At 35.3% G+C, this 15,296-nt stretch overlaps 1 protein-coding gene across 2 annotated transcripts in view; it reads right to left on the bottom strand.

Annotated features, from left to right (window-relative positions):
* Positions 1-8,698: 8,698 nt before the first annotated feature.
* GIN1 (gypsy retrotransposon integrase 1) overlaps positions 8,699-15,296 on the bottom strand; it is a 29,132-nt gene continuing 22,534 nt past the window's right edge. For both annotated transcript variants that reach the window (XM_054590008.1, XM_054590009.1), the window contains exon 8: positions 8,699-9,272. In XM_054590008.1, the coding sequence (XP_054445983.1) occupies positions 8,998-9,272 (275 nt within the window). In that variant the 3' untranslated portion in view covers positions 8,699-8,997. The remainder of the gene's footprint in view (positions 9,273-15,296) is intronic.

Here is a 15,296-nt window from a genome sequence, read left to right as displayed (position 1 = left end):
TCTTACCACTTTGCATCACAATATTATTTATTAAATGCTCTAGACTTATTTTATTATGTGTACTATGTTTGCTCCTAGTAGTATTTTCAAAGAAGCCATGTTTGGCTCAGTTCATCTTCATATTACATGTATACTTTCTATTTCATTAATTTCTATTCATGATTTTTAACTTTCTATTTTCTTTAGGTAATTCACTTGTTTTTTTAATACTACATTAAATTAGATGGTTAGATTATTGCTTTTTAACTTTGTTTACCTATATAGGGCCCAGTCCTTTTTAGGCCTCTAATAAAACATTGTTACAACTTCCTACACAGTCCAAAAATAAGTGGAACAGAACACTTATACTTCTCAAGGCTTATGGTAGGGGTCCCAACAAGATATCTGTGCAAAAGCTAAAAATGATATTTTAAGATTAGATGGACAGATCCAAGATGGCGGAGGAGTAAGTGGAAGCTATGCTCACCTCTCAGAACCAATCTGGAATGACAACTAAATTATAGATAAATCATCCTGAATAATCAACTGAATACTAGCTGGAGAGAAGCCTTATAACCAAGGACAGACAGAAGAAAGCACTTCAGCACAACAAGGCTGGTAGGGAGTATGGAGGAGATGCAAGAGGGCTGGCTGGGCTCCCACGGTTGGCAGCTGAAGTTCTGGAGGGATATTTCAGCAGCTGGGGGCAGGGGTTCCCCTTGAGAAGTGTGGGGTCTAAAACCCAAGCCAGGCTCCCCAGTGTACAGCACCAGAGCCAGAAAGGAACCTGTATAACATACAGCCATGAAAAGCAGCAGGATTTCTGTCCACCAGGAAGAGACAGCTGGAGACGCAGAGAGCCTCTTAAAAGGGCCAACACACAAAATCTGGCTTGCAGCCACTTACCATGGGCTCTGGCTGAGGAAGGGCAGAGTGGACTAGAGATGTTTGATTGGAATCCAGGGGTGATGGCTCTGGGGAAAGAACTGAGGGAACATCCACCAGGATCTATGTGCTGAGTCATTCCCCGTACTGCAGGAGCCATCTCTCTCAGGCAGAGCACTCCTCTCCAAGTAGCATCAGCCTGAGGAGAAGCAGTAACTTAAGCTAGTACTCTGGTGCTTAAGCCAGGCTGCTCACTGCAGCCTGGTTAGGTTAACAACTGATCGGCTTGACAGCTGATTAGTTTAACAACTAAGGCTAGAGAATACAAAGAAGCACTCAAAATGGAAAGACCAAGAAACAGACCCCAAATGAAAGAACAAGAGACTTCTCCAGAAGAACTAGACAAAATGGAAGCAAGCAATTATTGGATAGTTTACAGTAATGACTATAAGGATCCTCAACAGCATGAAAAAAGACACAGAAACCATGAAAAAGTACCAGTCAGAAATAAGGACTTCAATATCTGAAATAAATAGTGCACTGGAAGGAATAAACAGTAGGTGAGATGAAACAGAGGACTGAATCAGTAATTTGGAAGACAAGAGAGAAAAAACAATCAGACAGAACAGCAAAAAGAAAAAAGAATTTTGAAAAATAAGGAGAACTAAAGAAATATCCTGGACAACATGAAGTGTAACAATATCTGCATCATGGGAATACCAGGAGGAGAAGAGAGTGAGCGAGAGCTTCAGAAGCTATTTGAAGAAATAATAACTGAAAACTTCTCTAATTTGGTGAAGGAAGATGTTGCACAAATCCAGGAAGCTCAGAGAATTCCCCAAGTTGGACCCAAAGAGGCCTACACTGAAACACATCATAATTAAAATGACAAGGCTTAAAGACAAAGAGAGAACCGTAAAAGTCGCAAGAGAAAAGCGGGTAGTTACCTACATGGGAGCACCATTTAGACTGTCATCTGAATACTCAGCAGAAACATTTCTGCTGGAAAGAAGGGAGTGGCGTGAAATATTCAAGGTGATGAAAAGCTGGACCTACAACAAAGGCTACTTTATCCAGGAAGGCTATCATTTAAAACCGAAGGAGAAATAAGGCACTTCCCAGATAAGAAAAAGCTAAAGGAGTATGTTAATACCAAATCAGCGCTGTAACAAATGTTAAAGGACTTGCTTTAAGAATAAAAAGAGAGAGAGAGAAAAAAAAGAGGACAACAGTCTAATTGGAAAACAGTCTAAATGGTACCACATACATATCTATCAAAAATCACCTTCAATGTAAAAACTTAAATGCTCCAACCAAAAGACACAGGTAGCTGAATGGCTGAATGGATAAGAAAACAAGACCCATATACATGCTGCCTCCAAGAGATACATCTCAGAGCTAAAGATACACACAGACTAAAAGTAAATGGATAGAAAAAGATATTTCATGCAGATGGAAAAGAAAAAAAAGAACCTGAGGTAGCAGTCCTTATATCCAACAAAATAGACTTTAAAACCAAGGATATAGTAAGAGACGGAGAAGGCCACTACATAATGATAAAGGGAACACCCAAGAGAATATAACCCCACTAAACATTTATGCACCCAACATAGGAGCCTCTAAATATGTAAAGCAAATCTTAATGCACATAAAGGGAGAAATTGACAGAAATACAGTCATAGTTGAGGATTTCCACACCCCATTAACTTCAGTGGATAGATCTTCTAGGCAGAAAATCAACAAGGAGACAGCAGTCTTAAATGACACGCTAGATCGAATGGATTTAATTGATATCTTCAGAGCATTTCACCACAAAACAGCAGAATATACATACCTTTCAAGTGCACACGGAACGTTTCCTAAGACCACATTCTAGGACACAAAACAAATCTCAATAAATTTAAGAAGGCTGAAATCATATCAAGCATATTCTCTGAACACAATGCTATGAAACTAGAAATCAAGCACGAGAAGAACACTGAAAAACATGCAAAGACATGGAAGCTAAATACCATGTTATTAAACAATAAATGGGTCAACAACAAGATCAAGGAAGAAATCAAAAGATACCTGGAAACAAATGAAAATTAGGGAACAACAATCCACAACCTGTGGGACACTGGGAAAACAATCATAAGAGGGGAATTCACAGCATTACAGGCTTAGCTCAAAAAAAGCTCAGATAAACAATCTAACTTCACACTTAAAGGAACTGAGAAAAAAAAAGCCTAAAGTGAGAAGGAAAGAAGTAATAAATATCAGAGTAGAAATAAATGAAATAGAGTCTAAAAAAAACAATACAAAAGATCAATGAATCCAAGCGCTGGTTCTGTGAAAAGATAAACAAGATTGAAAGACCTTTAACCAGACTCATCAAGAAAAAAAGGACCCAAATAAATAAAATCAGAAATGAAAGAGGAGAAATAATGACACCAAAGAAATACAACAGATTGGAAGAAAATATTATGAACAACTATATGCCAACAAACTGGACAACCAGGATGAAATGGGTAAATTCCTAGAAACATATAATCTTCCAAAACTTAAATCAGGAAGAGTCTGATAATCTGAATAAACAGATTACACCTAGTGAAACTGAAGCAGTAATCAAAAAACTCCCAAGAAACGAAAGCCCTAGACTGTATAGCTGCACAGCCAAATTTTACCACACCCCTCCTCAAACCATTTCATAAAATTCAAGAGAAAGGAAGGCTCCCAAACTCATTTTATGAGTCTGGCATTATCCAAAACTAAGTAATGACACTACAAAGAAAGAAAATTATGATTTTTTTTCTTTCCCTGATGAACACAGATGCTAAAATCCTCAACAAAATATTAGCAAACCAAATACAGCAACACATCAAAAAGATCATATACACCATGATCAAGTGGGATTTATTCTAGGAATGCAAGGTTGGTACATTTGCAAATCAATAAATGTAATTCACTACATAAACAAAATAGAGGATAAAACCATATGATCACATCAACTGATGCATAAAAAGCATTTAATATAATCCAGCACACATTTATGATCAAAACTCTCAGCAAAATGGGAATAGAGGGAATATACATAAACATAATGAAGGTCATATATGACAAACCCACTGCCAGCAGTATACTCAACAGGCAAAAACTATGAGTGTTCCCCTTAGGATCAGGAACAAGATAGGGATGTCCACTTTCACCTCTCTTATTCAACGTAGTACTGCAAGTCCTAGCCACAGCAATCAGACAAAAAGAAGAAATAAAAGGCATCCAAATTGGAAAGGATGAAGTAACATTATTTTTTTTTTTTTGCAGAGGACATGATACTCTCCATGGAGCATCCCCAAGATTCCACCAAGAAACTACTAGAACTGATAAATGAATTCAGCAAAGTAGCAGGATACAAAATTAATATCCAGAAATCAGTTGCATTTTATATGCCAATTAATGAATAGAAAGGGCAATTTAAAAAAAACAATTCCATTCACAATTGCTTCAAAAAGAATATAATATCTACCTAGGAATAAACCTAACCAAGGGTGTAAAAGACATGTACTTTGAAAATTATAAGACACTGAAGAAAGAATTTGAAGAAGATACAAATAAGTAGAAACACATACTGTGTTCATGGACAGGAAAAATTAACATCATTAAAATGTCCATACTGTGCAATCTATAGATTCAGTGTAATTCCTATCATGATCCCAATGACATATTTCATAAAACTAAAACAAATATTTCAAAAATGTGCATGGAACCACAAAAGGCCCCAGTACTAGGAACAGTGATTATGAGAAAGAATAACAAAGTTGGATGAATATAGTATAGTATGTACCAAACTATACTATAAGACCACAGTAATCAAAGCAGCATAGTACTGGCATACGAACAGACACATAGATCAATGGGACAGAATAAAGAGCCCAGAAATAAACCCACACCTTGTTAGTCAATTAATATTTGGCAGAGGAAGCAAGCACACAGAATGGGCTAAAGATAGTTTATTCAATAAATGGTGTTGGGAAAATTTGACAGACACATGCAGAAAAATGAAACTAGACTACCTTCTTACACCATACAGAAGAATTAAGTTCAAAATGAATAAAAAATTTAAATATTAGACCCAAAACCATAAAAATCTTAGAAGAAAACATAGGCAGCAAAATTGTGGTCATTGCTTGTAGCATTTTTTTTTTTTTTTTGAAATACCTCCCCCAGGCAAGGGAAACAAAAGAAAAAAAAATAAACAATTGGGACTACATCAAACTAAAAAGGTTTTGCACAGCAAAGGAAACCATCAGCAAAATAGACAAACCACAGAATGGAAAAACATATTTGCCAATACAGCTGTTAGGGGGTTAATATCTAAAACTTATAAAAAACTTAATACCAAAAAAACAAACAACCCAATTAAAAAATGGGCAGGGGACCTGAATAGACATTTCTCCTAAGAGGACATACAGATGGCCAAGAGATATATGGAAAGATGCTCAACGTTACTAATCATCAGAGAACTGCAAATTAAAACCACAATGATGTATCACCTCACACCTGTTGGAATGGCTACCATCAGTAAATCAACAAAGAGCAAGTCCTGGTGAAGATGTGGAGGAAGGGGAACCCTTTTGCACTGTTGGTGGGAATGCAGGTTAGTGCAGTTACTATGGAAAGAAGCATGGAGATGCCTCAAAAAATTAAAAATGGATCTGCCTTTTCACCCAGCAATCCCACTTCTGGGAATATATATATCTGAAGGAACACAAAACACTAATTTGAAAGAACATAAGCACCCCTATGTTCGTTGCAGTGTTATTTACAATTGCCAAGATATGGAAGCAGCCCAAGTGTCCATAGGTAGATGAGTGGATAAAACAATGCCACACTACTAGGCCATTAAAAAAAAAGAAAATTTTGCCCTTTGTGACAGTATGGATGGACCTGGAGAACATTATACTGAGTGAACTAAGCCAGTCAGAGAAAGACAAACACCATATGATTTTGCTCGTATGTGGAATCGAATGAACAAATTCAACTAAAAAGGAAAATGGGAACAGATTCATAGGAGAGCAGGATGACAGCTAGTGGTGGGAAGAGGTTTAAGGGGTGGAAGGATTGCGCAAAGAGGAAAAAGGAATCATGGCCATGAACAACAGTGTGGTGATTGCTGGGGGAGGCGGGTGGGGAATATAAAGGGACTAAATGGTAATGGAAAAATATAATAAAGATTAAATAAAAAAATAACAGATGTACATAAACAAACAGATTAAGGTCTGCTGGTCAGTATTTCACTACCCTACTGGAATGTAAACTCCAGGAGGGCAGGGGTTTTTGTTTTTCACTGATACAACCTTAGTGTCAGAACAGGACCTGAAACATAGTAGGCATTTAATACATCTTTTTTCAGTCTTTAAATGAAACTGCAGCTAAATATGTAAGTTTTCTTTTATAAATCTGAGTTTTTTTAGATAGCAATGTCAGAAAATTTCACTTGAAATGTTAATCATATTTAAAAACTTTTCAAATCAATTATCAGAATATATTTTTCCTTTATTTTAGCTCAGCATCTTCATTTTTTCTATAGCATGTTAAATTTTAATTCTTCATAAAAATACCACAAGGTGGCATACAAAATCTCATGAAAACATTTTTGGTTTTTTTTGCGGGGGGGGGGGAGGTTGGTCAAAATCTTACTATATACTGATCCTATAGAAAATCCCCTAAATCCAAGCCAAAAAAACACCCCCCTCTGGACCCTTTGCTTGAGGGCTTGGGGCCGACCTGCTGCAGTCTGTCATTCCCCGGAGGGTGAGACCATGGGGCCTAGAGACACACCCTACTATTCCTGGAAAGCTTTTCTGGTTTGTTCCAGGAGGGAGGATAGAGAGCTGGAGAACACATCCCAAGGTCTGGGTTGGTCAAGGGGGTTGGAGTGGGTTTTCCTTGGAGGGGATGGGGTTGGGACAAAAAGGGCTCCCTGAGACCAGCTCTCTGTTTTGTCACTCATTAGTGCAGGGCTTGAAGGGTCCAAGAATTCTAGGAACCATAAGTCATATTTGCCAAGGCAGAAAGTGTATTAACTGGATTTATAACTTCTAAATACTTAAGTATATGGTATGCGGACCTCTAGTTTCACTCTTGATGGGGCTCTGCAAACCTAAGTGACAAGACTATGAGTATGTATATAATTTTTGGATATTTTGTGTGTGTTTGCTTATTTAATCTGTATTTGGAATTTCTACATTAGAATACTGGGATTTGAATAATAAAATTAGCATTTTATTTAAATAGCTTGTATTGGCTATCAGGAAAAATAACTCTCATCATAAATGGCCTATAACAGAATTTGTAAGCAAAGTATACAAGTCAATGAAGTTTAGTATTTTCAGAATTATGCAACCATCCCCACAAAAAGAAGCCCATACCCATTAGCAGTGTGTGACTAAGTTTGACCACTGTAATACGAGTAGGAAGGATGTGCATAACTTCGCAGGAAATCTTTGCAGAGCTAGTGTTTGTGTTGTACGTGACTTATCTGATCTATATTCCTTTCCAGACTCTAAGTCCCTTAATGAGGATGATGCACATGCCTGACTCATATTTTAATTTTCTACAGTATTCTGCAAAGTGCTTTACAACAAGTATTTGTTGAATAAAGTTATAAACATAGAAATTATTGTTTTAAATCTTTGATATCAGTTATTTTATCATTATTTATTTCCTTAACATTGCAGAAACTTATTAATGAATAATTTTGGTGTTATAAAAATGCACAAATGTTTTCAAACCAATAAATAGTTTCAGATCCTGATCCTGAGTCTAGCAAGGTGAAATTACCAGTATTCTGTAAGAGCCCATTATAAAACTGTTTCTACAATACTGTTTTTAGAAGTTCCAGAAACACAGAAATAAATTTCACTTAATTCACTGTTACGATTGAATAAATATTTATTAATCCCGCTGTAGGTAGTTAACTTTAATTTTTTTTAAAGATTTTATTTACTTATTTTTAGAGAGGGGAAGGGAGGGAGAAAGATAGGGAAATATCGATGTGTGAGAGAAACACCAATCAGTTGCCTCCCGCATGCCCCGAACTGGGGGTCAGGCCCCCAACCCAGGCATGTGCACTGACTGGGAATCGAACTGGTGACGTGTCAGTTTGTGGGATGATGCCCAACCCACTGGGCCACAACAGTCAGGGCCAGAACTTATTTTTTCAAGAAGAAACATTTGAAAAAAATTAAAACTGAAAACATGGTTCCATACAAACAAAATTTTGTGAGCTTTGAGCTGAAATACACTTTCTAAGAAACAAACATTCTTTGCCTATTCTCTTTTTAGAAGAAAAAATGAATTCTATGTATGAGAGGGACCCCAAAAAACCCCAGAATTATCTTCAGAAGGGCAGGCCCCTTGTAGTACAGGCTTCCCCCACTAGGTGGGTGTTCTAGGGACCCATCTGTATCAGTGTAATAGCTGGTGTTGTGAGAGGCTGCTTTTAGATTTGTTGACTTTTTCTGAAGACTCTATCAATGCGTTTGCCCATTTCATGACAGGTGATTTACGAGTGCACCTGCCCACGCCACACTGAGTATTCAGCAGTTTTTGACAAAAAATGGCATGACCCCTATGCCCCACCCTCCATATTCATCTGATCTCACCCCAACTGACTTTTTGTTTTTTTCCTTGGATTAAAAAAATTCATCAAAGGGAAACGTTTTGCTGATGTGGAAGAGGTAAAAAAAAAACGACAGAAGCACTAAAAGGCATGACAATTGCTGAGTTCAAAAACTGTTTTGAGCAGTGGGAAAAACATCTCTACAGGTGTACTGCATCAAATGGAGAGTGCTTTGAGGGTGGCTGAAGTTTAAACATGTAAGAATAAATACATAATTTTTTAGAAATACATTCCAGGTTCTTTGGGCCCCACCCCTCATATTATATGCTTTCTCTGCCTTTATCTACATGCACTGACATTGAAACATGGTACAACTTTTGATCAATAAATAGTTATAAAATAAACCTTCAGAACTTAGTCATTAAAAACTGTGCCCAGACACTTTTATACAACCTTTTTTGATGGAAATATATCAAGACTCAAGGAGATACACATTTAAAACAAGCACTGTAAATGAATTTTGGTATTTACTAACTTAAGTACTCAAGGACTTGGTTTGAGGAGTCCAACAGACTGAAAGTCTGCTTTTCAAGACTACTATTATCTTCCATCAATGGAGAGATTTTGGCATTTCTATATTCTAATAGTTCACCATCCTTGCTTGATGTCAGCAATTCATTATCGAGTACACCAATAGTTGCGTCTTCTACCAAAATATTTGCTTGGTATGCTCCAACTGGAATTTCAGGCAATCCAATGTAGTCATGATCTGCCACTACTGAACCTTGTAAGAGATAAAGACTGTCTGAAAGAAGAAACAGAAGGTCGCCTTTTAGAACTGTAATTAAATATCGTTTTTTAATTAAACAATGTTAAATGAGGAGGAAAACCCCAAATAATAAAAATTTTATAGCTAGATTAACTTCTGGTGGGTTCTTCTGTCTACTAAATAAATAAAAATTTCAAAGAATGAATGAAATGATATATAAAATTAGGAATTCATATGTATAGAATTCAGAAAAGACCAAGTAATTTAAAAAGACCCAAGTTTTTCTGTTCTCTTGACTTGTCTTTGGTGGATGTGGGAAAGGGGGTGGAAAGGGCTGGAGATTATGGTATAGATTAAAACCAAAGTTATAAACTATATTTTTTATACTTGTGCTTCTTAATATGCTTCTATAAAACATTTCTGTGTGAATTAATGGAGTCTTGAAAGATATTTTTAAAGGTAAAATTGTTAAATCCTTCCATTTGCAACTTTCGATAATTCTTCAATCCTTATAGAACACATATAAGGACACTAATATAAAATTGTTACAATATGAAGTTATAAGCAAAAATGAAGATAAAGTTCCTAGAATCAGGCTACATGATAGGACTGTATAAGTAGACAGGCTGCAATGCAGTAGTATAAAAAGCTTAGCTTAGATCTAATTTAATACTGAAATACTCATGAACTTTTAAGGTTTTGTTAAATCCATACTGAAATAATGACAAGGAATTTTCATTGTTAGCATTTTATTCTATTTCAAGCAAATCTGTCTTCTCCATCAAAAAAATACTTAAAATGAATGTTAAACTGATGGCAAAGCAGTAGCATTCTTATAAATAAAGGTTACTGTTTATAAAAGGATTCCTCCTGATGTGATATTTCAATTAATTACAAATGGAACTCTTCCACCATGGCTGATTAACTTCCTGGACCCCTGCCTTCTCTTTCTGTATTTTTTCCTAAAACATTAACAGATTCTCTTGAAGATTTTAATAGCTTAAAGATTTCTCAAATTTTAAGTTTAAGAAATAGCAAAAGAAAGTTTAATTGTCCTTTTAGATTAGAGATCAATGAAAGTTTCCCAGGGCAGATAAAGTTGCTAATATAGACTGAAACACAATCCCACTCTATCCAACCTCCTATTAATGTATGTAAAATTCATTGAGCCTATTCCAACTCCAGCTGTAAACACATTAAGAACTTTTAATTTACAAATTTCAATAGATCAAATACATCTATGCTTTCTACCAAGAGGCGGCATAAGTGGTCTTGGGTTTGTATGAACATTTAGTTTTGCTCAGTTCTTTTGTTAGTCAAAGTGTATCTGGTACTTTAATTTTGAGAGGTCTTCTGAGTTTAATGCCAATTATTAATAGAAACATGGTCATTTGATTCAAAATGCTGTTCAAAAGATATACATGTTCATGATGGACAAAAGTATGACTATTTGAAGGTGGTAAGAAATGGCTTTTGTATGCTAGTATGGGATGAACTGCTGGACAAGAAGAACAATTCTAAAAGGTAAGAAATAAATCACACAACCTATGAGAAGTGCTTTGTCCAACAGCAGCAAGCAAGAAAAAAATATCAATGAAAGTGAACATTTTTAGATTCTGTTACTAGAGGTTCAGCATCAAAGTTCAATATTAGCTATTAATACTGAAGAAGGCAAGGTAGTGGTTTATAAGAAAACTTAAAAAAGGTTAGGTATGGTAAAAGTGTCGCTGATGACATTTTCTAATAAACCATAAAGAATTCCATAGGTTCAAGGCAATGTACAATGTTGCAAGGTATTAGTTTCAGCAGAAACCACATAATTTAAGGTATCTCTAAAGATCCTTGCACATACCTCTGATGAAGAAAGTTTTCTACCTCAAAAACTTTTTTCCACACAGATGAAACAGGTTTATTTAGAAAAATATATCCAGTTAACATGTATCAACAGGAACAGTATGCATAGATGTAAAGCTCATAAAAGTTAATACTTTGGTTTGCCAGAAATGCATTCATAGACCTTGAGCTTAAGTATTTCCTAGTTATACTAGACTTAGAAACAAATGGACTTTACCAAATTTATCTTTGTCAGAAGATATATATATATATATATATATATATATATAACACACACATACAAACATTTTTTCTTTTAAATAAGTGATAAGCTTTATAAAGTACCTGATTGTAATAAGGATTATATTCAGCAAATTCTACACAAATAACTTTATATGCAATAGGAAACTATTTTGGAGATTTAAAGGCTTGTTTGTATAGTAAAAAATCCAAAATTCTCATTCACTCAGAAAGGTCAAATACATTTCAACTCCTACTGTGGTCTAAATCTATTGGAGACAACAGAAATGCTCTTTAAATTCAAAAAAGATTAACAAAAAGTTACCAGAAAAGAGACTCTTGAGACCTTATTATGTACATGTGGAAAAATATTTTAGATATACTGGGTTATATAAAATATATTATTAAAATTATTTTCACCCATTTGTAAACTTTTAATGTGACTACAAGAAAATTTGAAATTATATATTGCATAATTTTTATATTATATATTTTGGAACAGTACTGATCTGCAATAATACTGAGTGAGGAATATAGAAAAGAAGTTTTGTTCTCACAAACATTTTTTAAAAAGATTTTATTTATTTATTTTTAGAGAGAGGGAAAGGAGGGGGAAAAGAGAGAGAGTCACATCAATATGTGGTTGACTCTCACACACCTTCTACTGGGGACTGGGCCTGCAACTCAGGCATGTGCCCTGACTGGGAATCGAACCGGCGACCCTTTGGTTTGCAGGTCGGCATTAAATCCACTGTGCCACACCAGCCAGGGCTCACAAATATTTTTAAAGGACTTCTACTCAGTCACATTACACAAGAGACTTTATGTATTTTTTCCACAATCTATTGATTTAGTTATGATTATGACATCTGTCTGATAAAAGCAATATTTCAGGTTTTTAAAAACATATTTTATTTAATTATTTTTAGAGAGAGGGGAAGGGAGGGAGAAAGAGAGGGAGAGAGACATTGATCAGTTGCTTGCTGTATGCCCCTATCTGAGGACCTGGCCCACAACCTAGGCATGTGCCCTGACTGTGAATCAAACTGGTGAGATTTTGGCTCACAGGCCGGCACTCAGTCTACTGAACCATACCAGCTAGGGCAACAATATTTCAGTTTTGACCAGATTGAGTAAATCCTTAGTTTCTTAAAAACAGGAGCATTTTCAAGATATTTCAGGAAGGTGTCATCGGTATTTATGACATATTTTTCTTTATTCAGTTTTAAGGAGTACAAAATGAGATTAAGAAACAAAGTTACTCTAGCCGGTATCTCAGTTGGTTAGAGCATTGTCCTGAAGTGCCAAGATTGTGGCTTTGATCCTGTGAGGGCACATACGAGAACTAACCAATGAATGCATAAGTAAGTGGAGCAACGAATCACTGTCTCTTTCTCTCTTCTTCTCGCTCAAAAAATCAATAAATAAAAATTTAAAAAAAGAAAAAATTGTAGGCTTTTTCATATTTATTTATGTTCACGCTACACTTTCTAAAGTTATTTATAATCATTTTTTTATTTTGCAATTACAGTTGACATACAATATTGTATGTTTCAGATGTATACCTCAGTGATTAGAAATTATATAACTTACTAAGTGATCCTGTTACATTTTGTCCCAATCTGACACTATATACATAGTTATTAGGATATTATGGACTATATTCTTATACTGTAATTTATATCCTCATGACTATTCTGCAAAAAGGAAAAGAAAAAAGAAAAAAAAATTAAGTTTCCTTGAGGAGGATAAAAATAAGTTAAAATTAAAGCCTTAGAGAGGTTTCAGTGATTTGGATTGATTTCTTCAATACAAAGAAAAGTATAAGGTATCATAAAACTTATTTTTCTTATTCTGAAGAGAGGTGACTAGACTATTCCTATATACCATTTGGCCTGATAATTCTAAAACTATTAGAATGTGTTGCCATACTAGTACATCTCCTCATGATAAAATAACAATAACTATAATTTGATACTATTATTACTATAATAACCAATAATAACAACAGAGAAATGCATGACTTTGAGTTTAGAGATTATATAAGAAAGAGGCCAAAGGGAGGCTCTCAGCATAAACGATATTAAATAATGAAGTCAACGTCATGGGCTTGATAATATAGTGACTAAGCTTTGTTTTGTTTCATAGATGTAGACCCTATTGTGATGGGCACAATTATGGGCCACTAAAGACCTCCATGTACAAATCTGTGAAACATGTGAATACATTACTTTTCATGGCAAAGATTAATTATGATTGTGATGGAATTAAAATTACTGGTTAACCAGCTTATCTTAAAAGTGGGGGTTTTTCCTGAATTATCTGGGTGGGCCCAAAGACTAGGGTCCTTCAATGTGGAAGAACAGAAGGCTGGAGTGACATGATGTAAAAAGGACAACCTGCCATTGTTGGCTTTGAAGACAGAGGAAGAGGGCCACAAGCCAAGCAATGTAGGTAGCCTCAAGACGGTGAAAAAGGCAAGGAAACAGATTCTTGTCTAGAGCCTACAGAAGGGAACAGAGCCCTGATAATGGCTTGACTTTAGTTCTGTGAGACCTCTGTTGGACCCTAAGCTACTGAACTGAAAGATAATAAACTTGTGTTGTTTTAAGCCACTAAATTTGTGGTAATAGTTACCACAACAATAGGAAACTTACAATATAATGAAAATCATGTTACAAACTGTGAAAGCCAATCATGTTAAATCTTTTGGAGGAGGTAGACACAAATCTATCACAAAAATTCCTACCCGAAACAAAACTACTTAAAATCTATGATAGATAAAATAATGGTTCGATAACATAACATTTCAATGGGGAACATTATGATTACAAAGAAACACTATGGTATATCATGAAATTTCTTTTTAAAATAATTAGTCTCAAAAAGGTATCTAGCATTGAACTAGACAAAATGACAACTAGGACTGCTGAAAATAACAATGAGATATTGTAGACTAGTACGGAATGTGCTTTCTCCACACTATGTTCTAGATAAAAAGTTGGAAACAGAAGCATATCTGCTTTGGACAGTGAGTCTTAACACAACCACGGGATCCTGGGGCTGGTAAAAGTAACAATGACAAGTACAGAGACAAATTCATTGTTCTTTTGGCTATAGCTCATACAAATTTATGTCAAATGAATGGGGTGCTTATTCAAAGACATTTTGCTTGTTTTAAATTCAGTTCAAGATTCTTTAAAATCAGCTTCTCTGGTGAAGATTTTCAGATAAATATGTGAAACTGAAGAAAAATATTGTAGATACAGATTATTTTTAATTTCTGCAACTAAGAAAAACATACAAAAAGGACCAAGTAGTAATCAAGAACTAGATTCCAGGATGACCTGATCAACACTTTCTTGGTTAAAAAAGGGTTTACCCATCAATCTCAGGTTCCTTATCTATATTCTAGTACTAAATTGCAACTTCCTTTATATTATAGCAGAGAATTCAGGCATGATGCAAAAATTAATCTGCCTTTGTTTAGATACTGTTGTATACTATTGGATTCTGAATTATTCAGAAGTAGCAAATTGAAAAATGTTGAAACAGAAACAGTTTACACATAAATTTTGTATTAATTGCCCTGGCTGGCATGACTCAGTGGACTGAGTGCCAGCCTGCGAACCAAACGGTCGCAGGTTTGATTCCCAGTCAGGGCACGTGCCTGGGTTGTGGGTCAGGTCCCTAGTTGGGCAACCACACATTGATGTTCCTCTCCCTTTCTCCCTCCTTTCCCCTCTCTCTAAAAGTGAATAAATAAAATCTTAAAAAAAAATAAAAAAATAAATTTTGATTAATGAAGGAAGGTTAACACATTAGAAGGGAGCTGAATACCAAAGATTAAGAAAATCACGTTAAAGATGAAAGGACAACATGTACCTGCATAACAGTTTTCTACTTAAATTGGAGAAGGGAGAAATCTAAAAGGATATGGCACAAGAAATAAAGTGCTTATCTTCTAACAAAGAGAATTAAGGTACT

The sequence above is a fragment of the Pteronotus mesoamericanus genome, unplaced genomic scaffold (assembly GCF_021234165.1).
Source record: "Pteronotus mesoamericanus isolate MK-2021 breed Mesoamerican mustached bat unplaced genomic scaffold, CSHL_Meso_final scaffold_167, whole genome shotgun sequence".
NCBI classification, from domain to species: domain Eukaryota; kingdom Metazoa; phylum Chordata; class Mammalia; order Chiroptera; family Mormoopidae; genus Pteronotus; species Pteronotus mesoamericanus.
The sequence above is the reverse complement of the archived record's forward strand: the minus strand, read 5'-3'. Positions and strand labels throughout refer to the sequence as shown.